At 43.0% G+C, this 27500-nt stretch overlaps 1 protein-coding gene across 3 annotated transcripts in view; it reads left to right on the forward strand.

Moving 5' to 3' along the window:
• Nucleotides 1-27500, forward strand: part of LOC121875913 (matrix metalloproteinase-2-like) — a 106687-nt gene that overhangs the window by 28915 nt on the left and 50272 nt on the right. For 2 of the 3 annotated variants that reach the window (XM_042380660.1, XM_042380659.1), the window contains exons 2-3: nt 12126-12227; nt 12577-12746. In XM_042380660.1, coding sequence (XP_042236594.1) covers nt 12138-12227; nt 12577-12746 — 260 coding nt within the window. In that variant the 5' untranslated portion in view covers nt 12126-12137. Of the gene's footprint in view, nt 1-12125; nt 12228-12576; nt 12747-19928; nt 19952-27500 lie in introns of those variants that run through there. The other variant, XM_042380667.1, reaches the window with a different exon arrangement.

A 27500-nucleotide genomic window follows, 5' to 3' on the forward strand; every position in this document is an offset into this window, starting at 1 on the left:
CCACTACCACAACTACCACCACAGCTACCACAATTACCACCATTTGAAAATTTTTAATAATTCTTTTGTCATTTGATTCCTTGTTTAATTCTCTCTCTCGTTTTCTGTTCCCTTATTTATCACATTTTGTCTCTCATTCTCCCCGTTTTCCACCACCTCCTCCTCTCCTCCCACTTTTCATCCTTCTCTCCCTGTGTACCTATCATGTGTGTGTGTGTGTGTGTGGAAGTGAATAACTGGGGTGATAAAAGCAGATAGAGGTGATTATGTTTATGTGTAGCGTGAGAACCCCCCATACACAGCACTGCACATTAAACTAGCCGCTTGTAATTTATATAGCCAAATAATCTCATTCTCTTTTCCTTCATCCACGCCCCCCACACCCACGGCCCTCCCTCCTCCACGCACACACCCTCACGCCCACCCCCACCCACCCACCATACGTCGCATGGTGGGGGTGTTGGTAATAGCTTATAAATCTTCTTATATATTATCCGCAAATTTAATTCAGGGTTGCGTTGTGTGTGTGATGGCTCTCCCTGCACTCTCCTCCTCGTTTTTCCCTCCTTCCTTTCTTCTTGTTTATCCTCGTCTCTCACCTCTTCCCTTCTGCGTTTCTCGTCTCAAATGACTTTCTTCCTCTTTCTTATTCTTCTTGTTCTTTTTATTCTTCTTTATATTATTATTATTACTATTATTATTATTATTATTATTATTATTATTATTATTATTATTATTACTACTATTATACTTTCCCAATTTTCATTCTCTTCCTTAATAATAATAACGACAACAACAACAATAATAATAATAATAATAATAATAATAACAATAATAATAATAATAATAATAATAATAATAATAATAATAATAATAATAATAATAATAATAATACAATCTTCTCTATTATTATTTATATGTTTTCTAATAGTATTTCCTCCCCTTTTCCTCCCTTCTACTTTCTCTCTTCTCCCTTTTCCTTCCCTTCTCCCCTTTCCTCTTTCCTTCCTCCCTTCCCTTCTTTCCCCCTCCCTCTCTCCCCCACCCTCTTCTCCCCCACCTGAACCAACAAACTGGACGCCGTGGTTAAGTATTTATGTAATTATGTCCGTCAAAGGTGGGGAGAGGGAGGGTAGAGGGGGGGGGAGAGGAAGGGGAGAAAGAGGGAGGGTAAGGTAGGAAGGAGTGGGGTGAAAGGATGTTAGGTGGTGTTGAGAGGTATGGGGAGGGAAGCGAGAGGGAGGGAGGGAGTTAGTGAGGAGGGAGTGAGAGGTGGGAGTGGAGTGAGGAGGGAGGGAATGGGAGGAGGAAAGGTGAAACTTGGAGGGATTATGTGACTCATCATGACGTAATACCAACTCTCCTCCCCTCCCCTCCCCATCTTTCCGTCTACCACTACCACCTCTCTCTCTCTCTCTCTCTCTCTCTCTCTCTCTCTCTCTCTCTCTCTCGCTCCCGATGTTAGAATGCGTCAAATTTACACTGTGACCTAACGAAGGTAACTGTGTGTGTGTGTGTGTGTGTGTGTGTGTGTGTGTGTGTGTGTGTTGCATGATGAAACAGACGAGGAGGACATAAAGGCGTAAACCTACCCACTGTGACACTCCTGGAGATAAACACTTATGTCCAGGTATCATAGAGGAGAATATTGACTCTCTACGTTGAGGTTAATAGCACTGTCTTAACCCGCGTGTCCTGTCGTGTCGGGAGGGAGGACGTTTGAAGGTCGTTTTCCTAAGAGTCGTAATCACTAACCCCCCCCCCAACCCGTGTTACTTAACTACCCAATTCGCTTGTTAGATCAGGGTGGCTATGGTATTGGAACAAGAAAACAAAGAAACAGTGAAGTTTAGGGGTGTGTGGGCGTGGGGGGGGGGGGCTGGCGTGTATGGGCGTAGGGGGAGTGGGCGTGCCAGGTCTACACCATCCTCGACACCGGCTCCTACTACCACCTGAGATCCCTAGCCCGAGAATTGCTGTTCGACACCACAACCGCATCCAGCCCATACGTGCACGAACTGATCGCTATAAGACCAGCCCAGTCCCAACCATTGTAAAAATTATCAATAACTTGTAATAAACCAGTGTATTCACTCCCAGTAAATACTACTTCTTGCACTGTCACTATGTTGAAATGCCCTGTAGTTTGAGCTTTTCCCCATCTAGTTATTATATATCTTATTTGTATCACTTATGTTACTTGTATATTATTTGTAATTCGAAACCCATTCCCCAAATATGTAACTGTATATTTTCAGCCTTCTGGCTGCCAAGCTCTTTCAATAAACCGTTAATTATTATTATTATTATTATTATTGGTTTTACCTCCTTGTGGATAGTTTAATTCTTTCCTTGTCTCATTATTATCAAAGTTACCCCTGAGAGAAGGTTACACACCACGTCAAAAAACAAGCCAGGGGTCCATATCTCTCTCTCTCTCTCTCTCTCTCTCTCTCTCTCTCATTGTCGCGTGCTGGTTGAGAAGTAATTGTCCCTATCTCATCACTCCCTCATGACTCATACACCAAGATGGGTCATTTGCATACTGTTAACCCCTTACATAAGTGATGCTCATTTAACTTAATAATGCGAAGTAAAATTTAATGTTTATTTATTTTTCTTTAGGTTAAGATAAACACAGGCGGAAGTCCAGTCATAGCAAGCATGGGTGAACTGTGAAAGATTGACTGGTAGACTGTGAAGTAAAGATGAATTGACTGGTAAACTGTGAAAAATATAGACTATTTGTTATCGCCGCTGGCTTCAGCTACAGTGCTGGCGTGTGATGCCATTAAATCTTTCGACCTGTGACCTCGCCAGATGTAGAAGTGTTTACAGACAAGTCCTGGTTCTGCTGAGTGGACTGTCTTAGACTGGTGGCGGTGGCTGCCCGCCCCTCCATGAGACAGATCGCCCTCTCTAGTGATGCTGTGAAAACCAGCCTTCTGTCCGAGAATTTGTGCTGGGACGATTTACGCAATACTGTTGTCTCTTGGAACACCATACTGATCTGCATTGACCCGCACTTGTAAGTACAGCCTAAGTGATGACATACCCCTCGGTACTGAAATATTGTTGAATAATTACGCCTACTCGTTTCTGCCTAACCTGGAATAATAAGACAATGCAGAGTGAAGCGAAGCTAAGATTAATAGAGTTATGAACTTTGTGTTATGTCAGTATGTTTAATAAATTGTAATTAAGATAAAATTGTGTGAGACTAACTAATTATGTATCAGATGGATCACCTTGTAATATTATGAACGCCTTCTCCTCTGCAGGTTTTAACCACATCAATAAATATTGAATGCGTCAAGAGACGGGTTTCAATCATTCCCTTCGACTTGCCCGTAACCTAAACATCCTTAACTAAGGCGTTTATAGTCAAAACAAGTACGGGGGGCGTCGAAGGGAATTAATTCTCAACTACCATGAGGAACAAAGGAATCACCAACGCCGGGAGTTCAGCATGAGACAACGTAGATCGTCATAACGTCAGCACAAGAGACAGTGACGTAGAGTGTCGTGTGTTTGAGTGAAGTGTTCAAATATCTGAGGAGTTGTCATAAAGTTTCGGTTCAAGCGTACAGGGTTGTTAGTGTTCGTTTGCGACGAGCCAGCCCACGCACCCAGTGAACGAATATCCATTACACTTGGACAGTGTCGTAAGGTTTCGGTCCGAGCGGACGGGCTGTTATTGTTCATTCCGGACAGGCAAGCCCACCCTCCCAGTGATTTACGTGTGTGTGTGTGTGTACACACCAGTGATCATAAAGAACAGCTGATCCGCCTACACCAGTGACGTACCGTGGTTACACTGATGAATCATGCAGAACACCTACATATATATAAAATATCAAGTAGAATATGCCCTCTCTCTAAATAAGGTGTTGTCAAGCCATTTAACATAAAAAAAACATACTAAAATATTTACTTATATTGAAATTCGGCTCTCCGAGAATTTGTAGAATTCTTATTGACATTAATATTGATATTGGTAGTTTATTTAGCCAGAAGAATGTTATCGCCGCTGGCTTTATCGTTGGTGTCAACAACCATGTGCCTCCCCCACCCCACGCGGCCTGTTACCCCGAATTGAATTGAATTGAATTGTAACATTTTATTTAGCCCACAAAATACAGATACAGAGTGGATAATAATAACAATATTAACATGGCTGAGCCAGTTGAGAACCTGAGCTCTCTTTGAGGCACCTGATATATACTATACATTTATCTCAAGGAAGTATTATGTAACATTAAGTGTCATCTGGAATAGTACAATAGCATGGTGGTAATAAGATGTGGCAGCTGGGCGGGGGGGGGGGTGTTTACCGCCGGGAGTGTCATCGCCACTAGCATAAGTGCTAGCAACGCCGGGAGTGTTTTCACCGCTGGCGTCAGCGCTAGTGTCAGTGCTGACGTTTTTGCTGCCTTACCCGAACAAAGATAAGGGGGTGAGCGGTGTTTACGGCGGCGTGGCCACCGGGAGTGTCATCGCTACTGGCGTAAGTGCTGGCGTAACGATCGTAACTACCTTCTTATAAGACCTAAGATTTTTTGCCTGATTTACCTTCGTCTCGCAATGGCCCGAGAAATTCAGCTCATTGTCAACATACACACCTAGGTCCTTCTCACATTGTTTTAAGTAGTGCAGATTCTTCATCCCGTGGGGACACATGATACGCCTCCTCACCCTTGGTACGCCCCAGGTGCATCCTTTTACACTTCGTGACATTGAATCTCAGTAGCCATTTGTCATGGTTTTGGTATGAATCAGTGGTATATGAGTGGATTATATTATATAACGATAATAATATGTCGTATTTCTTATTTCTTACCGTAGAGTTCGATACCTTCACACTGGTTACTTACAGGAGATTATGGCGTATCTACGTAGAAGTTCACTCCACCACTCGACATTCCATGATTTATACTTGATAAATGATGAGCTCATGAATTCCATCAATTTCCAACATCTATCTCAGTTATTGGTTATACTTTGTCATAACCAATCAGTCATTACCTTGAGTAATAATAAGATAGGATCACAGATACGGGCAGATAATTGCACTTACATTTATTTGTCAAGTTTCCATACAATGATTTACAATTTGCATGGATATATGAGTCACTCACGTTCACGCTGTACTAAAATTAATCTTCTAAAAGAGGTAATTATCAACTTGGGAACACGTGTGATTACTCTACTGTAGGTATGACTTAACAGAGCCCTAATTCTTCAATTGACACATTTACTGCCAGCCTGGATTGCTTTTGTTACAACCAGGCTTCATCACAAGAACTTCTTTCCACGGCCATAACAACAAAAAGTACTCTTGGGCTACCACACATAGTCTCGCGTCACTGACAGTCACGGTAGACGGTTGTCTCGGCAAGGAGAACTGGTAAGCGTGACTTGAATTAACCATTTAGGTGCAATAGACCAGCCTGAATTGCTTTTGTCGCAACCAGGCTTCCACACGTGATATTTCCACGGGGATAACAAACCTAGGTTAACACACTTAGTCTCGTGTCGATCACGGTCACTGTAGACGGGTGTCGTGCAGGAGAACTCTGTAAGCGTGAATTAATTAACCATTTACTGTAGGTTTGAAAGGCCAGCCTGGATTGCTCTTGTCGCAACCAGGAATCCACACGTGATATTTCCACGGGGGTAACAACCTAGGTTAGCACGCTTAGTCTCGTGTCGACGACGGTTCACAGGACGGAGTGCGGTGGAGGACTCTGTGTGGTGTGGTGTCCCGCCCCCTTTCAGGAGGGAGAGGATGGAGACGACGTCTTAACTAACCCATGGCTCAGGGGATACTACTTAAAATGAGGTTTTTGGGTGTGAAGCGATGAACAGTACAACACTGTTTCACTGCCCACCCCCCTAAAGGCTGGCTAACATACACTAATTGAAAAATACATGTCCCAGTTATGCCTCGCCGGGCGTCTTATCTCTGGTAAAACAAACTTTGGAGTTGGTTGCGTGGGTAAGCCTAACGCAACCCATGACACCATTTCTTCGATTATTCCTGGAGCTCACAGAGATCCTCCTGCAGCTCGTCACAGTCTGCTTGGTTTCTTGATTTCCCGAAATAACTTGGCGTCATCGGCAAACATTTGTATGGAGGAGTGTACGACGTCAGGCATGTCATTTATGAAACAAACAAACAACAGCGGGCCCAATATACTGCCCTGTGGTACCCCGCTTGTGACAGGTACGGACGATGATTTCGTGCCATTAATCACCACACACTGCTTGCTGTCTTGTAGAAAGTCTTCTATCCACGCTAGGACATTTCCCGAATTCCGTACCCTTCCAGTTTGAATTTTAGCCTTTCGTGGGGTGCGCTGTCGAAAGCTATGGCAAAATCTAGGTTCACATTGTCGAGATTACCATCCCGTTCCCGAGTATAACTACCTAACAACAACTCTTAGGAAACAAAATATCACCGTTTAACATAAGACTTCAAGGTTATTAGAAGAAAGGGACTGGTAACAACTAAAGCACCAGCACATAATGGGAACACCACAGCCGATTACAGTGAACACGTGGTAACAATACGTTATATCCACAATAATATTAAATTACGACATTCGCTCAAAGGTTATTGAGGATTTACAGTTTGTATACGAAGACTATTTCTCTGTTTCCTTAATTAAATTCACCTTAGAAAAGGACGCTTTGCATCAACAGTGGACGTCAGAAGTGACAACACTTTCATTGCGAATGTCCAAAACAATTATATTTTGCATCTCCCTCTTCATTTAAAACGCTAATAACAGGTTTATGAAATTGCTGACTCTTTTGGGGTGTAAATATACCGCCAGTCTCCACAACTTACTGTTTAGTTCGAATCTTTTCTTTATTTCCCTACACACTACTACTACTAGAAGTCTCTGAACCACATCTTCGTCAGTGTTCATGCTTATCTTATAATGCTCTTGCCTTTGGAAGGTGGCATATAATTGCGATCCTGAATATATCTGATTGATCTGGTACACGTAGGGAATCATCGGTTGGATCAATACCATACATTTGGAGTTTGACACACTATGTAAATGGCAAAAGGATGCAGTTGACATATGCTTTACGGATTAAATGCAAAGTTGGGGCTTTACTCTAAAAAATCAAGTTTATTGTCTTGAGTTGCGGCAATATGTAATTAAAAATTCAAGTAGCAGAACACAAGTCTCTCCTCAATTACCCTGATGTGGAAATACAGTTTGAGGGGGTTGCCACTGTTGGAGTATTCTTGCAACAGCTTCATGGAGTGACAATCACCTCGTGGCATAGACATGAAATATTTGTGGTTTGGGTTGACAAAACCCTGGAATTCCAAAACTCACATTTCCCTTTGGCACTATGGGAAAGGTAAATGTACACATTTCTCAACACATCTTCACGAGTACGTGGCCAGGTCTTTGCTGCTTCGCTGGCACAGATATGCATGCTTTGTGCAACACGTTTAAATATGGTAATGCCAAGCATTTGAACTTCCATTCTGCTAGTTACACAGTTATATTCGCCCGTAATGTGTAACGCCCCATCTGCAGCAGACCCAATGAAGTTGTTCAATGGTATATCATGTGTAGTGAGGCACTGAACCAGCATGTTATATATTTTCACCAGTCGAACCCTAATTACCTTCAAATACTCCAATCAAATCCAGCATCGCGATTTTGTCATTATCTCTCCAGATCAAAATACTTCACTATCATTGCACGTGATTTACTTACTGAGCAGTCGGTACTTTCGTCAATAATTACAATAAATTTAGTTGTAGTTTCCTAACCAAGTTTTGAGTTGCACATTCCCCTAAAGCTTGCACGACGACCTTGCATCTGGTCCGTTTCGTTGCCGTTTGAGCGGCTGTCTTGGAATCGGGAACATTCGCTTATTGAGGTCGTCAAGGTGGTCACCTAAGCTAAAAGAAATATTAAATTTATTTGGCTATACTTGCAACTGAAGATTGTGAGATCACATGCTGCTATATGAGTAAGGTTTCTGCCACCCTTACTTGGGACAGATTAACACGACCACTTATTGAGCAGTGCCATTACATTTTGGGCTAAAACACAAGAGGAAACAAACACTAAATCACCTGAATGGCATCATGTTCTGCCAAAACTCTGCGAATAGGACAGTTGCCTTCGTCGCGGCGCTCAGTATGGCCCCGGCAGGGTTAAGACGTGTCAGGTTGATCACAGGCACCGCCGCCAGGCTGACCACAATGAGCAAACGTGCCACCCGGAGCAGAGGTGGTAGCTTTGAGGAGTTCTTCCTTACCCGTATGTTGTCTTGAGGTGCGGTGGCGTTTCAACGATGATGTCTCAGCACTTAAGTATTTATGGCAAACCTGACGATATGCCTTGGTCGGAGTTCCTGGTACTCAAGCCAGTCAACAGCAAAACGTCCTTTGCTAACCAAGCTTCTTGGAAATGGGGACGAGGAGGCATAACCTGGAGATGTCAGTTGTTGAGAATATGTTAGACGTTGACTCTCACAAGCATTAAATAATCTCCGTGCACCCATGTGGTATGCATAGGATTTCACCAAATATAGTAGTATTGCAGAGAACCTCTAGTTGAACATCAGTTTACTTGCACATACATGTAATCCACATAAAAGATATTAGTTATGTTGACTGACTGTGTAATAACGACAATAAATACACCAATTACCAAGACATACAGATGACTACATGAATCAGAGCCTCTTAATTCACAAGCAACACCAAGGATGTTAGTGAACAATAATCCTAAAAGAAGCTTGTACTATGAGATTTAATACACAGACAATTTAGTCGGAGTTCATTTGTTACAGTTTGACATAACCGTGATCCAAGGTCGTAAATACAGGAGTGTATTAAGAAATATTAAGTAGATTTTCTTGAACGATACCAGTTTCCGTTTTCTGTACGAAACGGCACGAAACTGGTGCATGGAACACATCCAAAGGAAGTAAATAAACTAATTTATCATAACAAATACAATTAGACCAAATGTGAGACGATATTCGCCGACAATAAAAGGAGCCTTACATAGTGGATGCCAGACGAAAACCTCAGAAGTACTAATCAGTGAACAATCCTGCTTTCACTAGACGATGGTACCAGAATGACCATATCCGTTGACCTGTCAAATTCTTCGCCTTTTCTACTGCATCAGCAACGAATTAATATGTTACTAACCTTACGTAAAATGAGGAAATCGTCGAATGATATCTGAATTTCATGTCCTCCTTTGGTATTGCATACTTGTACCCTTAAATTGGAAACATACATTACAGCAGCACTGGTCGGGACACTGCCATATGAGTGTGGACCACAGGTTGGGAGTATTCCTTTTCGTACAGGCGGAGCTGCCGCCCGCTACTGAGGTTATGAAGGAAAGGAAAATTGATTCATTACCACCGGTTTTAAGGTAACAAATAACCAACTCGACGAAGTACACGGTAAGCGTGATTAAATTTACTTGTAACACCGTAAACAACCGGCAGTGAAATGCCACTTGTAACACCGTAAACAACCGGCAGTGAAATGCTACTTGTAACACCCTAAATAACCGGCAGTGAAATGCCACTTGTAACACCGTAAACAACCGGCAGTGAAATGCTACTTGTAACACCGTAAACAACCGGCAGTGAAATGCCACTTGTAACACCGTAAACAACCGGCAGTGAAATGCTACTTGTAATACAGTAAACAACCGGCAGTGAAATGCTACTTGTAACACCGTAAACAACCGGCAGTGAAATGCCACTTGTAACACCGTAAACAACCGGCAGTGAAATGCTACTTGTAACACCGTAAACAACCAGCAGTGAAATGCCACTTGTAATACCGTAAACAACCGGCAGTGAAATGCCACTTGTGACACCATAAGCAACCGGCAGTGAAATGCTACTTGTAACACCATAAGCAACCGGCAGTGACATGACACTTGTAACACCGTAAGCAACCGGCAGTGAAATGCCACTTGTGACACCGTAAGCAACCGGCAGTGAAATGCTACTTGTAACACCATAAGCAACCGGTAGTGACATGACACTTGTAACACCAAAGCAACCGGCAGTGATATGCCACTTGTGACATTGTAAGCAACCGGCAATGACCTGGTAAGCAATCGGCTGTGACCGGCTTGTAACACTGTAAGCAACCTGCAGTGATCACTTTTAACACCGTAAGCAACCTGTGATGATCCACGTGTAACATCATTAGCAATCGGCAGTGACCTGCCACTTGTAACACCATAAGCAGCCAGCAGTGACGTGCCACTTGTAACACCACAAGCAACCAACAGTGACCTGCTATCATCAAACATAAATACAAGCAGTGAGCTGCACCACCAAATACAGGCGGTGAGCAGTGGTTCACCGAACAAACTTTGAGACCTAACCGGAGCTGCAAATGAATATCAACAAAAGGACAAGAGGTTGTGGAAATGGATCCAGGGCAACGAAGGGGAAAGGTGAACATGGACGAAGGTGACCGAGACCCAGAGGTAGAAGTTGTCCCCCAGAGCTGAACAACCGCGACTTTACGGCAACAGAAGCTGAAGGGGGCCACCCTCTGCCTGAGCCTGAATGCTCAGCACCTGACCAGAATCCCGGGTTCAACATGATGGCAGAAGTGCGACGAACTGTGACAAATGCTGGAGGCGTATTTCACAAAGGAGGAAGAAAGGGAAGCAGCACGACGTTTGGAGTTAGGGAATGGCAAATTCGAACAGTCAGAAGGTTCTCAGAACGATTCTGGGGACACAAGTCCTGGATGAATACCGACTGCAGATGCTATTTGTGAAGTGGAAACAATAATAAATAGTCGAACCATCACACCTGCGTCGAGCGACATGAGAGACCTGGAAGCGTTTACACCAGCCCACATTCTCCACGGTGGCCCACATGCTGATCTGCCATTGGGAGGATGTCTTCTGAAAGACTTACATCAACGACGGTGGCGGCACGTGCAGTTCCTAGCAGACCGCTTCTGGAAACGCTGGGTGAGGAAGTACCTTCCACTACTCCGCAAAAGACAGAGGTACATAGAACCAACCTGTAATCTCCAGAAAGGCGACCTTGTCTTCGTCACCGGAGAAGATCTTCCTCCAACAAACGGCCATTGGGCAGGGTCACGACAACAGTCCCGGGAGCCAATGGTCTAGTGCGCCAGGTGCTTGTGCGAACCGTATCTAGGGAGTTCCGAAGGCCAGTGACCCGTGTATACCTTATTGAACACGCCACACCGTAAATCTTGGGCGATTGCCCAACGCCGGGAGTGTTATCGCCGCTGGCTTCAGCTACAGTGCTGGCGTGTGATGCCATTAAATCTTTCGACCTGTGACCTCGCCAGATGTAGAAGTGTTTACAGACAAGTCCTGGTTCTGCTGAGTGGACTGTCTTAGACTGGTGGCGGTGGCTGCCCGCCCCTCCATGAGACAGATCGCCCTCTCTAGTGATGCTGTGAAGACCAGCCTTCTGTCCGAGAATTTGTGCTGGGACGATTTACGCAATACTGTTTTCTCTTGGAACACCATACTGATCTGCATTGACCCGCACTTGTAAGTACAGCCTAAGTGATGACATACCCCTCGGTACTGAAATATTGTTGAATAATTACGCCTACTCGTTTCTGCCTAACCTGGAATAATAAGACAATGCAGAGTGAAGCGAAGCTAAGATTAATAGAGTTATGAACTTTGTGTTATGTCAGTATGTTTAATAAATTGTAATTAAGATAAAATTGTGTGAGACTAACTAATTATGTATCAGATGGATCACCTTGTAATTTTATGAACGCCTTCTCCTCTGCAGGTTTTGACCACATCAATAAATAATGAATGCGTCAAAAGACGGGTTTCAATCATTCCTTTCGACTTGCCCGTAACCTGAACGTCCTTAACTAAGGCGTTTACACTATTCGTGTACCTTAATATAGGTACATGAACTAGTAGACTGCTTACTTTAGCTACTTAACCTGGTAGACAGTTAAGTATATAGACATAAACTGTATAAGTAGTGTATGTTAAGTGATAGAGTATGTTATGAAGATATATGGAATGTCTTAACTTTAACCTCCATGAGTGTGACGAGTGTGTTGTGTTCTCTCCTCACAGCAACATTACCTGATGCAGTATGGGTACCTACCAGCCAGCGATAAAGAGACGGGTAACCTCCGCACTGAAGACCAATTGAGAGAAGCGATACGTACCATGCAGGTTAGTCAAAAAATACATGACATTCTTTTTTTAAATCACCATAAAAAAGCTTATATTTATTTGTTATTTTCGATAATGTATTGAATCTTTAATTTATATTTAATTAAATGTTTGAAGGTCATTTAGTATAGTTATCCCTTGAAAGTCTCAAATGACTTACATTTTCGCTCATAGCTTGAAGTTCTCGTTTTCTTTAACTTTGAAAGGGTAACTACAAGAACATTTCCTCCCTGGGTATTGATGTAGCATTAGAATTATAAAATATGAATTCACCTAAATAATAATAATAATAATAATAATAATATAATAATAATAATAATAATAATGGTCCCGGTTCCTCCCGCCACAGAGATTCGGTCACATACCCATCACAGGAAGACTAGACGAGGCTACTAAAACCCTCATGCAGAAGCCCCGGTGTTCCCTGCCTGATGTGATGCCCTCTGACTCGCCTCACACACGCAACAAGAGATTCGTGAAGCAAGGCAAACGCTGGGACAAGTTCAACATCACGTGGGGGTAAGTACATTACATAACGTTCTTAGATTCTCAATGATTCGTACGTTAATTAACTAAGGGATAAGATAACGGATAACTTAGGGATAACATAACGGATAACTTAGGGATAACATAACGGATAACTTAGGGATAACATAACGGGTAACTTAGGGATAACATAACGGATAACTTAGGGATAACATAACGGATAACTTAACATAACGGATAACTTAGGGACGGGTAACTTAGGGATAACATAACGGATAACTTAGGGATAACATAACGGATAACTTAGGGATAACATAACGGATAACTTAGGATACATAACGGATAACTTAGATAACATAACGGCAACTAGGATAACATAACGGATAACTTAGATAACATAACGGGATAACTTAGGGATAACATAACGAGTAACGATAACATAACGGGTAACGGGTAAATTTAGGATAACATAACGGTAACTTAGGATAACATAACGGATAACTTAGGATAACATAACGGGTAAACTTATGGATAACATAACGGGTAACTTAGGGATAACATAACGGGTAACTTATGGATAACAACGGGTAACTTAGGGATAACATAACGGTAACTTAGATAACTTAGGATAACATAACGGGATAACTAACATAGGGATAACATAACGGGTAACTTAGGGATAACATAACGGGTAACTTAGGGATAACATAACGGATAACTTAGGGATAACATAACGGATAACTTAGGGATAACATAACGGATAACTTAGGGATAACATAACGGGTAACTTAGGGATTACATAACGGGTAACTTAGGGATAACATAACGGATAACTAAGGGATAACATAACGAGTAACTTAGGGATAACATAACGGATAACTTAGGGATAACATAACGGGTAACTTAGGGATAACATAACGGATAACCTAGGGATAACATAACGGATAACTTAGGGATAACATAACGGATAACTTAGGGATAACATAACGGATAACTTAGGGATAACATAACGGATAACTTAGGGATAACATAATGCATCAAGTTAATGTAGGGTTTTAGTATTAGTACAGAGTTATTTTCATTACTAACTGTTGTTTACGTGTTGAAATAAGTTGGTTAAGCAGATTCTTTTCAAAATATATATATATATAACTTACGAACCATTGAAAATCACTTTATTTTTTTTAACAGGTAAGTCAAGTTTCTTTTGTAGGTATTTGTGTTATTTTATTTTTCTCTTAAACAATTGTACCATGTATGCAAATTATCCTTTACTTTACCACACACGAGGAAAAAATAATTAGAAGTACCTCGGCGGCTTTGAAAGTGATAATCAGTAATGCTGGTGTAAAGGTAAGTGTATAAGACTGAGTTAAAGTGTTTACATCCCAACAGAGGTTTATTTTAATCTTGTAACCCCTCGAGTGATATTGTTAAGTCTGACACCCTTACAATCCCTGGCGTAAATAGCTAATACCATTACACAGATTAAAATATGGTGTTTTCTTATATAGTTTACGTAAAGGAAAATTTTATTATATTCTATTTATTACTCGTAAGTAATTTTAATATATAAAAAAAATATGATCACATGAAGAATTTACACCCCAACTTATTTCACCTAAACATTAACCACCCTGATACTATTTGTGGGGGATGAGGTCAGATTAGGGTAGTGTTAAGTTAGGTTAGGTTAGTATTAGGATGGTTAGTCTTAATGTGACCTAAACTGGGGTACAAATTCATCAGGTATGTATATAAGCCCACAGGTGAAATCTAACACGAAAGAAAATAAAAGCACTTCGACAATTCCTTCTGCATTGACCAAGTCGGTATCGTCCGCCGGATCTCAAGTGGACGATTGGCAGTGATTGCTGTAGCGTCTTCCGGCTTGCATAATAAACCACGATACTTAATAACGCTCGCTTGGTTTAATCCATTTTGTCTCATTATGTTAAGCAATATCTCCCTTATGCGTTGTGGATAGGTTGATGTGGAAGTAGTTTCGAATATAAATGGCAAAAAATGCAATAAAATATCACAGTGGATGGAACAGTAATCAACAGTGTTAATGGAAAAATATAAAGAAAAATATGTAGTGCTAGATTAGTTATCCCATGAAATGAATGAAAGTAAAATAACTTATTGTGTGTTATAAGTTATATTGTCTACGCGGAACTATTGTAAATTTATGAGAGTTAACGTTAAAATATAGTTTTCTTTGAAGCAAGATGGCGTACGTTTTCTTCTCGTGTGTTGTTGACGACGGTTACTCCACTAAACTTGCTGCGAAGTGAATAGTATTGGAAAAGTTTCACGAACAGAACCATTAAACCATTTTTTGTGTGTTAACCTAACGTAACATAACCTAACTTAACTACGGTAATCCTTGGATCATCAGATTTAAATAGACTATGTTAAGTTAGTTAACACGATATAGCAAATGACACAGGCGGCGTTTGTAATGAAAAAAAAATAAAGGTATCTCTTTTAGTTAATAATAATAATAATAATTAACGGTTTATTGAAAGAGCTTGGCAGCCAGAAGGCTGAAAATATACAGTTACATATTTGGGGAATGGGTTTCGAATTACAAATAATATACAAGTAACATAAGTGATACAAATAAGATATATAAATACTAGATGGGGAAAAGCTCAAACTACAGTGCATTTCAACATAGTGACAGTGCAAGGAGTAGTGTTTACTGGGAGTGAATACACTGGTTTATTACAAGTTATTGATAATTTTTACAATGGTTGGGACTGGGCTGTTCTTATAGCGATCAGTTCGTGCACGTATGGGCTGGATGCGGTTGTGGTGTCGAACAGCAATTCTCGGGCTAGGGATCTCAGGTGGTAGTAGGAGCCGGTGTCGAGGATGGTGTAGAAGCTTCTTACCAAATTTGCAGATGAGGTCGTGGTGATGGTCAGTGAGAGTCGAAAAGTGTGGGTCTTGATAGTTAGTGTGTGTGTGTGTGTGTGTGTGTGTGTGTGTGTGTGTGTGTGTGTGTGTGTGTGTGTGTGTGTGTGTGTGTGTGTACTACTTCCCTGTACAGTATCTGCCTCATTTGCTCTTTAATCTCGAACTTTTATTCAGGTTTTAAGGCGCTGTGATCCCCCTCCTCTCTCTCTCTCCTCACGGGCCAGGTGGAGCAAACACCTTGCCAAGTATTTTAAGAAAGATTTAACGAGATAAACAATTTATATTATTGTAATCTGGAGCAGAGAGAGAGAGTAAGCTAAACCAATACTTGAAAATTATCACCCCTTTCCTCCCCTTCAGCTAGCCGGATGACGTCATATGTAAACAATAAAAAAACAGCGCCACTTTACCGTAGTGATTAATGGATGAAACAACGCGATAGAAAAACAATTAGTAACTTATATCTCTCTCTGTTCCTTTATTCTCTTATCTTCTGTGTTTTTGTTTCTCGTTTTTTGCATCTCCCTTTTCTTCTTATCGGATTGTAAGTCGATTTTTGCGGTCATTTTTTTTGTCCCTCTTGTGCATCTTCTTTCACTTCGTCTTCTGTTTCTTCTCTGTTTTCTTCCCCCTATTCCTTCTTCTCACTTGCTCCTCCTCCTTTTTCTTCCTCCTCCTCCCGCAGCTCCTCCACTTCCTCCTTCTTCTTCTTCTTCTTCTTCTTCTTCTCCTCCTCCTCCTGTTGCTCCTCTTCTTCCTCCTACTTTTCATCCTCCTTCTTCACTCCCTCCTCTCTTCCTCTTTTTCTCCCTCCCCTCTCCTCCTTCCATCAATTGCTCTCTCAAAACCTATCAGAAACGCCAATCAGTGAAACCTTATGTTCGAATCCCGTAGAGTTTAAAGTCACTGATAATATTCACCCCCACGCTGAAGGCCGTCTGAGTAGGGTCGAACAGTGATGTATGTATGTATGTATGTATGATGTATGTATGTATGTATGTATGTATGTATGTATGTATGTATGTATGTATGTATGTATGTATGTATGTATGTACGCATGTATGTATGTATGTATGTATGTATGTATGTATGTATGTATGTATGTCAGATGCAATATCATTACTATCACCACCTCCACCACCTACCACAACTACAACACACACACACACACACACACACACACAGGGTAAAGCAACAACCAGGAGTATGTGCGTTAAGTTGATCTCAAGAGACCAATTTTTCCTTTTTTTAACCTCGTGTCGTGTGACCAAGGTCAGGGGTCACACTGAGGGTGTTGTATCCAGGCTCTTACTGTTGTGGTTGTAGAGGTGTTGTGGTCTACTGTGTATTGTTGTTATTGTGGTGTATTCTGTGTTGTTGCTCTTAGTTATTTGTTATTATTATTGTTATTATTATTATTTAATCAGTGTATGTCCAACAATGTTTGGTGCCTTCTGCCTGACTGTATGAGTGAGGGTTGGTGGTGGTGTGAGGTGACGGTGGTGTGAATCATGATGACTTTAAAATGCACCACTAGTCTCTCTCTCTCTCTCTCTCTCTCTCTCTCTCTCTCTCTCTCTCTCTCTCTCTCTGTGCGCCTGTGTTTCCTCTCTCTTCAATATGACCTGTTAACTCACACCCTTAATACTAACTAAGACATTAACTCTTTTATTTTCTTTATTAGACAGATACAATGGAGTCACCCAAAGCCAGTTACCCTCACCTATACCCAGAATTACCCACACGCCATACCACACGCACCATACCCACCCTTATCGCGACGTACCACAAGGCTGGGTATTTGCCCCCCCTCCCACCTCTGCCCACACCTTGTCGTAAATTCATTATCAGTGGCTGTAACTTGGTAATAAGCGTAAAAGTATAGTGACCTCGGCTGCTATAACCATACCGGAGTGTTGTAAGACATAACAGTAGAGGTTATAAAGCGGTTGTAATGTACCGTATATAAGGTCAATCCACCACACACGCTTCCCTTACTTCTTTTTTTTTCCGTCTCTCGTCTTCTCGATGTGGGTATCAGGTGACTGTTTCCGGCGTCCACCACCAGATGGCCAGCGGAGTGACCAATGGCCTGTTACGCGCTGCCTCATCGTCATACACTTCATATTCGGTGAGGAACGTAATATCCAATCCGTTACGCGCTTCTTCTTCCTCCTACTCCTCCACCACCATAGCTGTGTGTGTGTGTCGAGACGTAAATCTGGGATCAAGTTTGTGTAGGTGAAGATAATATGAAACGAAAAAAAATCATCAGCCATTGAAGATTTGCGATGCGTGATTGTTCAGGGTTACGGTTTGTTTACGTATGGCGAATATTCGAAGATTAATTATGTTTTTTAATATTTAACGATTAATTGTGATAATAATTTAACCCCTTGAGTTCTATGACCTTAATCCTTTGAGTACGATGTTTCTAAGTCACCTCTCAACGAACTAGGGAATGAGAAGGCGTTGATGATGATGGTGATGATGATGATGATGGTGATGATGATGATGATGGTGATGATGATGATGATGAGGAGGAGGAGGAGGAGGAGGAGGAGGAGGATGATGATGATGATGAGGATGATGGTGATGATGATGATGGTGATGATGATGATGGTGATGATGATGAGGATGAGGATGATGGTGATGCTGATGGTGAAAGGTGGTGAAGTTGAGGGTGATGCACTGGTCGAGGGGATGTTAGGAGAGGGGAAGGTTACAAGTGGGTCGGTTGTTTCCCCACCTCCCTACCCTATCTCCCCTCACCTCATCTCCCTTCATCCTCCTCCCTACCCAGTCTCTCATCCCCTCACCTTCCCTCATCCCCTCACCTCCCCTCATCCCCTCACCTCCCCTTATCCTCTCATCCCTCACCTCCCCCACAAAAATGTTACAAGTGGGTCATACATTCCCCCTTCCCTCCTTTCCCTTCCCTCCATCCCCTCCCTTCTCCCTTCCCTCCATCCCCTCCCTTCTCCCTTCCCCCTCTTCCTTCACATAACGTAAATCCAATGGTAAAATAAGGTACTATTGCAACCTTCGTAACACACACACACACACACACAAGATAGACATAAAGATTAACTAGATACATAAAGATAAATGATTGATGCATACACGTAGATAATTAAGAGATAACACCACATCTCTCAGCGTCCCACTAAACAACTGTTGACTGTGTAGTAGTCATTGTGTCTGGGTGAGTCAGTTTCTTGCGGTAATGTAGTTGGCGCCTTGGCCTCTCACCCAACACCAGATTCTACACCGTGTAACTTTTCTTAGTGTGTGTGTGTGTGTGTGTGTGTGTGTGTGTGTGTGTTAGCTAGTGTACACAAGTCGTGGGTGTTTACAAGACGGGAGGGGTTAGTGTTAGGGGCGTGTGGTAGGGTGTGGCTGCCTCACTCACTCTCCCTCACCAGGCTTCACTCATTACGTGTTCTGTACATTTTAAAAGTCAAAATAGAAGTGTATCCAGGTGTTCCCACATTAACCCGTGTTTGTTTGCACCATCACTAAAATACGCAGCGTTTCTGTACCGCGTTCGTGGATTGAAGTCGACTTGTGTGTAAGCGAAGAAGCAGCTGCCCTAGAGGCGCTATAGAGGCGTTGGTCTGACCTGATGGATGTTGAATTGAATTGAATTGAAAGTTTATTTCACCAGAAAAACACAGATACAGAGTGGATATTAATAACAATATTAACATGGCTGAGCCAGTTGAGAACCTGAGCTCTCTTTTAGGCCCCTGATATACAGTATACTATACATTTACCTCAATCTGGCGGCTTTAGCGTTTGTCATTGGCCAGAATTGTGTGCAAGAGGTGGGAGAGTGGAGTGGTGGGGAGTGAGGGAGGAGTGTGTGTGTGTGATATTCATGCTTCTGCGGGTTATTTTCCTTTGTGCCCGGGTTAGGGAGCACATAGGCAGCCTCTGCGTCATCACGCCAGGCAGTACGTGTGCCCACAAGGACACACACACCGGCCTGGCCCCGAGCAAACTCTCTACCAGCACTCCTTTGCCCTCGTTTCTTCACCCACACTTACCCTCACTATTACCATCACCCAATACTTCCAACACACCCTCATCACCTTCAATATAACTTAAATAACATAAGAGTCTGGTTAAAACAGAATAATCGAGAGAGGAGAGGTGGTTAGTGCGGGGGTGTTGGCAGCAGTGGTGGAGGGAGGAGGGTGGTGGTGGCAGGCCTGGGGACTCTCCTTCAGGGTATCACGGGATGTAACAGAAGACGTCTCAGCGCCGCTAAGATTAGACAATAAGAAGGAAGCTACGGCGACGAGATAAAGGTAACCTGACGCCCTTGAGAGACAGAGAGATACCCGTGGAAGGCAAGCAACACTGAGTAATAATGAGAGAAAATGTGTGTGGACAGTAGCGGCTTCCCTCCCTCCCTCCAGACCCGTGCATGTAATGGCGGCCGCTGCTCGACTCAAAGGTGCATAAACAAAATACCATCGAATAGTTTCTCAGTTGAAATTAAAACAGTATATTAAGCCAGGGAAAAGCGGATGTAAGGCTGGAGGATACAATTCATTCTGTCAGTCTCTCAGATGAACAAAATACTAAGACGGGGAATGATGGGGGTCAGGGTGGAAGGACTGTGGGTCAGGGGGATGGATTAAGGGACGGAGGATATGAGGGGTCAGGGGAAAGGATTAAGGGTCAGGGAGGAGGCAGAGGAGGGGCAGGGCAGCTCGGGTAAGGAGTCTAGATGTTATCAAGACGAAGCAAAGGATCACATGTCTCACTCCTGGGCCCCTAGTGTTGATATTATGCTCACTCATGGACCTCTAGTGTTGATATTATGCTCGCTCCAGGATCCCCTAGTGTTAACATGCTCACTCCGGGGCCCCTAGTGTTGACATTATGCTCACTCCAGGGCCCCTAGTGTTGACATTATGCTCACTCCAGGGCCCCTAGTGTTGACATTATGCTCACTCCAGGGCCCCTCCTAGTGTTGACATTATTCTCACTCCAGGGCCCATAGTGTTGACATGATGCTCACTTCAGGGTCCCTAGTATTGCCTAAAGCTCACTGAGTGGCTCTAGACGTGACTCATCCGTCACTGAAGGTTAATACACCGTCCTTCAAAAGTTATAATGTTGATGTACCTTATTTCCGGGACTAGTACACACACACACACACACACACACGTACGTTGTATGGGTACATCCTCACTCAGGGGCCACCTCCATGTATAACCATTTAGTTCATTATCCTCATTCAGGGGAACATGGCACTACTTTATCCATACTCAGGGGCCACCTCTGTAACACTGTAGGAGGGGATCTATCTATCTATATTACTCTCTCTCTCTCTCTCTCTCTCTCTCTCTCTCTCTCTCTCTCTCTCTCTCTCTCTCTCTCTCTCAACACGAGTCGTGGTTGGTTAACAAGGGCTGTGTCCAACTACTACCCTCATAACTTAATTGATTGTTAAGGGTTAGTGAGGGGTGTATGGTGGAGGGAGGCTAGAGAGAGAGGAGAGAGAGAGAGAGAGAGAGAGAGAGAGTGAGTCTATTTACCTTTTCCATTATACTTTCTTATCTCATTTCTTACTGGTTCCCATCCGAGGCTCTGTTAGTCCATCCAGCTGTGAATGGGTACCTAACTTTACGGGTGGGGAAGTGAGAGGGGTGGATGAGAGGGGGGAGAGGGGTGGGGTAGAAGTCAGTGCATGAAGGCTAGATGTTTCTGACAGTCGAACACACACACAGTTAAGTGTGTTAATTTGAGTGTGTTCAGTAAAGTGTGTTAGATTGTGTTCAGTAAAGTGTGTTAATTAGAGTGTTCAGTAAAGTGTGTTAATTAGAGTGTGTTCAGTAAAGTGTGTTAATTAGAGTGTTCAGTAAAGTGTGTTAATTAGAGTGTGTTCAGTAAAGTGTGTTAATTAGAGTGTCTTCAGTAAAGTGTGTTAATTAGAGTGTGTTCAGTAAAGTGTGTTAAGTAGAGTGTGTTCAGTAAAGTGTGTTAATTAGAGTGTGTTCAGTAAAGTGTGTTAATTAGAGTGTGTTCAGTAAAGTGTGTTAATTAGAGTGTGTTCAGTAAAGTGTGTTAATTAGAGTGTGTTCAGTAAAGTGTGTTAATTAGAGTGTTCAGTAAAGTGTGTTAATTAGAGTGTGTTCAGTAAAGTGTGTTAACTAGAGTGTGTTCAGTAAAGTGTGTTAATTAGAGTGTGTTCAGTAAAGTGTGTTAATTAGAGTGTGTTCAGTAAAGTGTGTTAATTAGAGTGTGTTCAGTAAAGTGTGTTAATTAGAGTGTGTTCAGTAAAGTGTGTTAGAGAGTCTTGAATTAGTGAGACAGACTAGGCGGTGTTGCTAAGAGTTGTACTGTTCCTTATAACTCTTAATCACTCTCACTGTCACTCGCTCTCACTGTCACTCGCTCTCACTGTCACTCGCTCTCACTGTCACTCTGTTGCTCTCACTCATTCCCTGTTATTCACTCTCACCTTCTCACTCACTCACCCTAAGCTAATAATTCAACTAAATAGAACCACCCATAATAAATAATAATAATAATTAGCAGTAGTAGTAATAGTAAATAAAAGTAATAATAGTAGTAGTAATAGTAAATAAAAGTAGTAGTAGTAATAGTAGTAGTAGTAATATCGCTCCAAAGGAAGATTAACCTGGGACTAACTAATGTACCTCGGTCATACAAACACTCAATTGACAAGAAGCTTCGTTCATATCAGCCATAAATACATTAAGATAAATATTAACACACAAGAGGCTTAGTTTTTTTTTTTTTTACACATACACAGACCATAGACTCTCAGTACTGCTGCCTGTGGTTAGCGTCGCCCTGAGCCACTAACGCTGAACAGAGTCACTTTGTTCCAGTGTGTACAGTTGAATCATCTGAGTCAGCTTCGCCCCGAGACGATGTTCAAAGGCTGCAGACACATCATCATTTTCATCACTTACTAATATCTAGCGGTAAATATTATTATTATTATCAATCATCATCATCATCATCATCTTCATCATCATCATTATCATCGTCGTCAGAAAAGTTGGAATACATTTAGCTGTGCCAGTATATCAATGGGTGATTTGTCAGGAATGGTGCCAGCAGCTTCGTCCTGTCGTGGCACTGCTGAATGTGTGGCACTGTGGGCTTGTAGGGGGGGTAGGGTAGGTTAGGAGGGGAGAGGGGGTATGGTGGGGGGGTTATGGCACCACCGATGCTTCCTTCCTCATTACTGAGTGATGGGAGGGAGAGAGAGAGTGGAGGTGGAGGAGGGAGAGTGAGTGAATGTTGGAGAGAGGGAAGGGAGAGAGAGAGAGAGAGAGATAGAGAGAGAGAGAGGTTGGGTTGGAGGGAGGGAGCGTCCTTGGGTCCATCTCAAAACCTGTCCACTATTGTCTCGTCTACACCTGTAATGTAAGATACAGGTAGTTAGGGTTATGGTGGAGGAAATACATAAGGTGGAATATTGCGTGTGACTGAGAGGTTGAGGAGGAAGACAGTGATGAAAGAAGAAGAGGAGGAGAAGGAGGAAGAGATTTTCAGATTTACTCCTTAATGGGGCTAGTTTATTGGGCACCCCCTTGCAAGAGGAGGAGGAGGAGGAGGTAGGGTGTCAGCTCGTGCCCCTGTCTCAGGTGACTTCATTAGGGTGGATCTTTGCTGGCATCATGGTAGACAGCGGACCAATCAGCGCCCTCCAAACCCGCATACACGTGGATTTCCAGCACTTTACAAACCCCGTGACGTGACACCCATAACCCCGGGGTATATAACACACAGTGCCCCGGGGTATATAACACACAGTGCCCCGGGGTATATAACACACAGTACCCCGGGGTATATAACACACAGTACCCCGGGGTATATAACACACAGTGCCCCGGGGTATATAACACACAGTGCCCCGGGGTATATAACACACAGTGCCCCGGGGTATATAACACACAGTGCCCCGGGGTATATAACACACAGTGCCCCGGGGTATATAACACACAGTGCCCCGGGGTATATAACACACAGTACCCCGGGGTATATAACACACAGTGCCCCGGGGTATATAACACACAGTACCCCGGGGTATATAACACACAGTGCCCCGGGGTATATAACACAGTACCCCGGGGTATATAACACAGTGCCTGGGGTATATATGATACAGTCCCGGGGTATATAACACACAGTGCCCCGGGGTATATAACTACAGTCCTGGGGTATATAACACACAGTGCCCAGGGGTATATCACCTGATGCCCAGGGTTTATATAACACAGTGCCCCAGGGTTATATAACACACAGTGCCTGGGGTATACACACAGTGCCGGGGTATATAACCAGATGCCTGAGTATATAACACAGTGCCTGGGGTATATCTACAATGCTTGGGGTATATAACACAATTGCCTGGGGTTATATAACACCTGATGCCCCGGTATATAACACACAGTGCCCCGGGGTATATAACACACAGTGCCCCAGGGGTATAACACAGTGCCCCGGGGTGTTATAACCTGATGCCTTGGGGGTATATAACACACAGTGCCCGGGGTATATAACACAGTGCCAGGGTATATAACACACAGTGCCCCGGGTATATAACCTGATGCCCAGGGTATATAACACACAGTGCCCAGGGTATATAACCTACAGTGCCCCAGGTATATAACACACAGTGCCCCGGGTATATAACACCTGATGCCCAGGGTATATATAACACACAGTGCCCAGGGGTATATCTACAGTGCCCCAGGGGTATATAACACACAGTGCCCCGGGGTATATATTCCCTGATGCCCAGGGGTATATATACACAGTGCCCTGGGGTATATGACACAAGTGCCCCAGGTATATAACACAGTGCCCTGGGTTATATAACACAATTACAGGGTATATAACACACAGTGCCTGGGGTATATACCAGATACCCCGGGGTATATAACACACAGTGCCCCGGGGTATATAACACCTGGTCTTGGGGTATATAACACACAGTGCAGGGGTATATATACTGATGCCCCGGGGTATATAACACAGTGCCCCAGGGGTATATAACTTACAGTGCCTGGGGTATATAACACACAGTGCCCGGGTATATAACACAGTGCCCCGGGGTATATAACACACAGTGCCCCGGGTTATACTCAACCTGATGCTTGGGGTATATAACACAAGTACGGGGTATATATTGCCCCAGGGTATATAACACAGTGCCCCGGGGTATATATTTTACAGTGCTTGAGTATATAACACACAGTGCCTGGGGTATATATTTATACTGAGGTTATATAACACACAGTTCTTGGGGGTATATAACCTGATGCCCAGGGTATATAAATACAGTGCCTGGGGTATATAACTCTAGTCTGGTATATACACACAGTGCTTGGTATCTACCTGATGCAGGGTATATAACACACAGTGCTCAGGGTTATATAACTACAGTGCTTGAGGTTATATAACACACAGTGCTGAGGTTATACTCTTCTAGTCCCTGGGTATATAACACACAGTGCTTGAGTTATATCTCCTAGTCTTGGGTATATAACACACATGCTTGGGTTATATAACACACAGTTTGAGTTATATAACACACATTGCCAGGGATTGTAACTACCTGATCTTGGGTATATAACACACAGTGCCCTGGGTTATATAACAACAGTGCTTGAAGTTATATAACACACAGTGCTTTGAGATTTATATATTTGAGTTATATAACACACAGTGCCCCGGGGTTATATAACTACAATTCTGGGTATATAACACACAGTGTGCTTCTCCTGATGGTATATAACACACAGTTACCTGGGGTATATATTTCCTAATTACGATTTGTACACAGTGCCGGGGTATATAACCTAGTCTTGGGTATATAACACACAGTGCCTGGGGTATATAACACACAGTGCCTGGGGTATATAACACAGTGCTTTGATATACTCTCAGTGCCCTGGGTATATAACACACAGTGCCCCAGGATTATATAACAGTGCCTGGGGTATATAACACAGTGCCCGGTATATAACACAGTGCCCGGGGTGTTCTTAGTGCGGTATATAACACAGTGCTGGGGTGTATATAACACACAGTGCCCCGGGGTATATAACACACAGTGCCCCGGGGTATATAACACACAGTGCCCCGGGGTATGGACCTAGGGGAGGTAGTCTGACGGTAACTAAATCTTACTCAACATGTGCATTGTGGGAGGGTGGTGTGGCTAGACTGTGGTGGGGGTGTGGTAGAGATGTGGTGGGGAGAACGGGCTCAGGTGACTCCAGTGGGCAGGCAGCACGTGACCTGACCTGTCTCTTGCGGTCACTAAGACAGAAACTCTACCTGACCTGATCGTCACCTGATGCTCACCTGCCGTCTCTGTCGTAGCCTAGGATGAACAAGATGCCGCCTCAGCTAACACACTCAGTAACTGTGATCTAGGATGAACAACGCACCGCCTATGTACGTCGTCCACTTATATACAGTATATATATATATATATATATATATATATATATATATATATATATATATATATATATATATATATATATATAACTTAACTAATCCAAAGCAATTTAAAGAGAAGAGACTTAAACCACACCAAATGATTATCCTCTAAACCAGCCAAGAAAGTAATGGATTTCTAAACCAGATTGTGTTTATTTTTTAAAACCAACGTGACTTCAGGTTCTAAAGTAAACATGACATAATTAAAAACCGTAATAATATATCAATAAAATACTTATATCAACATCTATTTCAAGACCAGAAAACACCGTCTATATCAAAACCACAATTACTATATTTTAAACCCATAATGAAACTTGTTTCAAAATCTAGATTATATTTTTTTACCTGCCTACCTACCTACCCACTTAACGCATCTTTCAGCCAGTCGACCCCATTCTCTTCTCCATCTCCCCCTCCCTCCACCTCCTTCCCCTCCTAAAACCTTCTTCCTCCTCCCATCTCCACTAAAGCTTCCTCCCTCCCCCCCATCCTCATATGAACCCAGCACGTCAATCCTGGAAAAAAATAAGGAAAAATAAAGTTCAGTCCCCAAAGTAAACTACCCACCTGAAGACAGACCCACACAACACCCTACAGCATCATGGGGTCTAAGTACGTGTTTTTCTCCTACGGTTCACCACAAACTATACCACACTTCCCCTCTTCCCCATCCCCTCCCTTCCCTCCCTATCTGTACCAAACCACATCAAGGAGGGGGGGGGGGGGATGACGGATTAGTGAGGGGCTGTGATTAAGTTCAAGGAAGATTTGGTATTGGGGATTGGTTAAAGAGCCATTCTTAGCTTCCAATCATCACTGGTTTTGAATGGATTGGTTTAGGTTAGGTTAGAGGGAGTGATTATGGAAGGGTTAAGTAGTCTCTTTTTGAAGCTTCCAATCACTGGTATGTTGGATTAGATGGCGTCTGTTGGATTGGTTAGCTGGTTGAAGAGGTGAGAGATTGGTGTGTGTGTGCGTGTGAGAGTAGAGTGTGTGTGTGTGTGTGAGAGAGTAGAGTGTGTGTGCGTGTGAGAGAGTAGAGTGTGTGTGTGAGAGAGTAGAGTGTGTGTGTGTGAGAGAGTAGAGTGTGTGTGTGAGGAGGGTGAGGTGTGTGTGCGTGTGAGAGTAGAGTGTGTGTGTGTGTGTGTGAGAGAGTAGAGTGTGTGTGTGTGAGTAGAGTGTGTGTGTGTGTGAGAGAGAGTGTGTGTGTGTGGGAGAGTAGTGTGTGTGGAGTGTGAGAGTGAGTGTGTGTGTGAGAGAGTAGAGTGTGTGTGTGTGAGAGAGTAGAGTGTGTGTGTGAGAGAGTGAGGTGTGTGTGTGTGATGTGTGTGGTGAGAGTAGAGTGTGTGTGTG

The sequence above is a fragment of the Homarus americanus genome, unplaced genomic scaffold (genome assembly GCF_018991925.1).
Source record: "Homarus americanus isolate GMGI-L3 unplaced genomic scaffold, GMGI_Hamer_2.0 scaffold14730, whole genome shotgun sequence".
In the NCBI taxonomy this organism is placed as follows: domain Eukaryota; kingdom Metazoa; phylum Arthropoda; class Malacostraca; order Decapoda; family Nephropidae; genus Homarus; species Homarus americanus.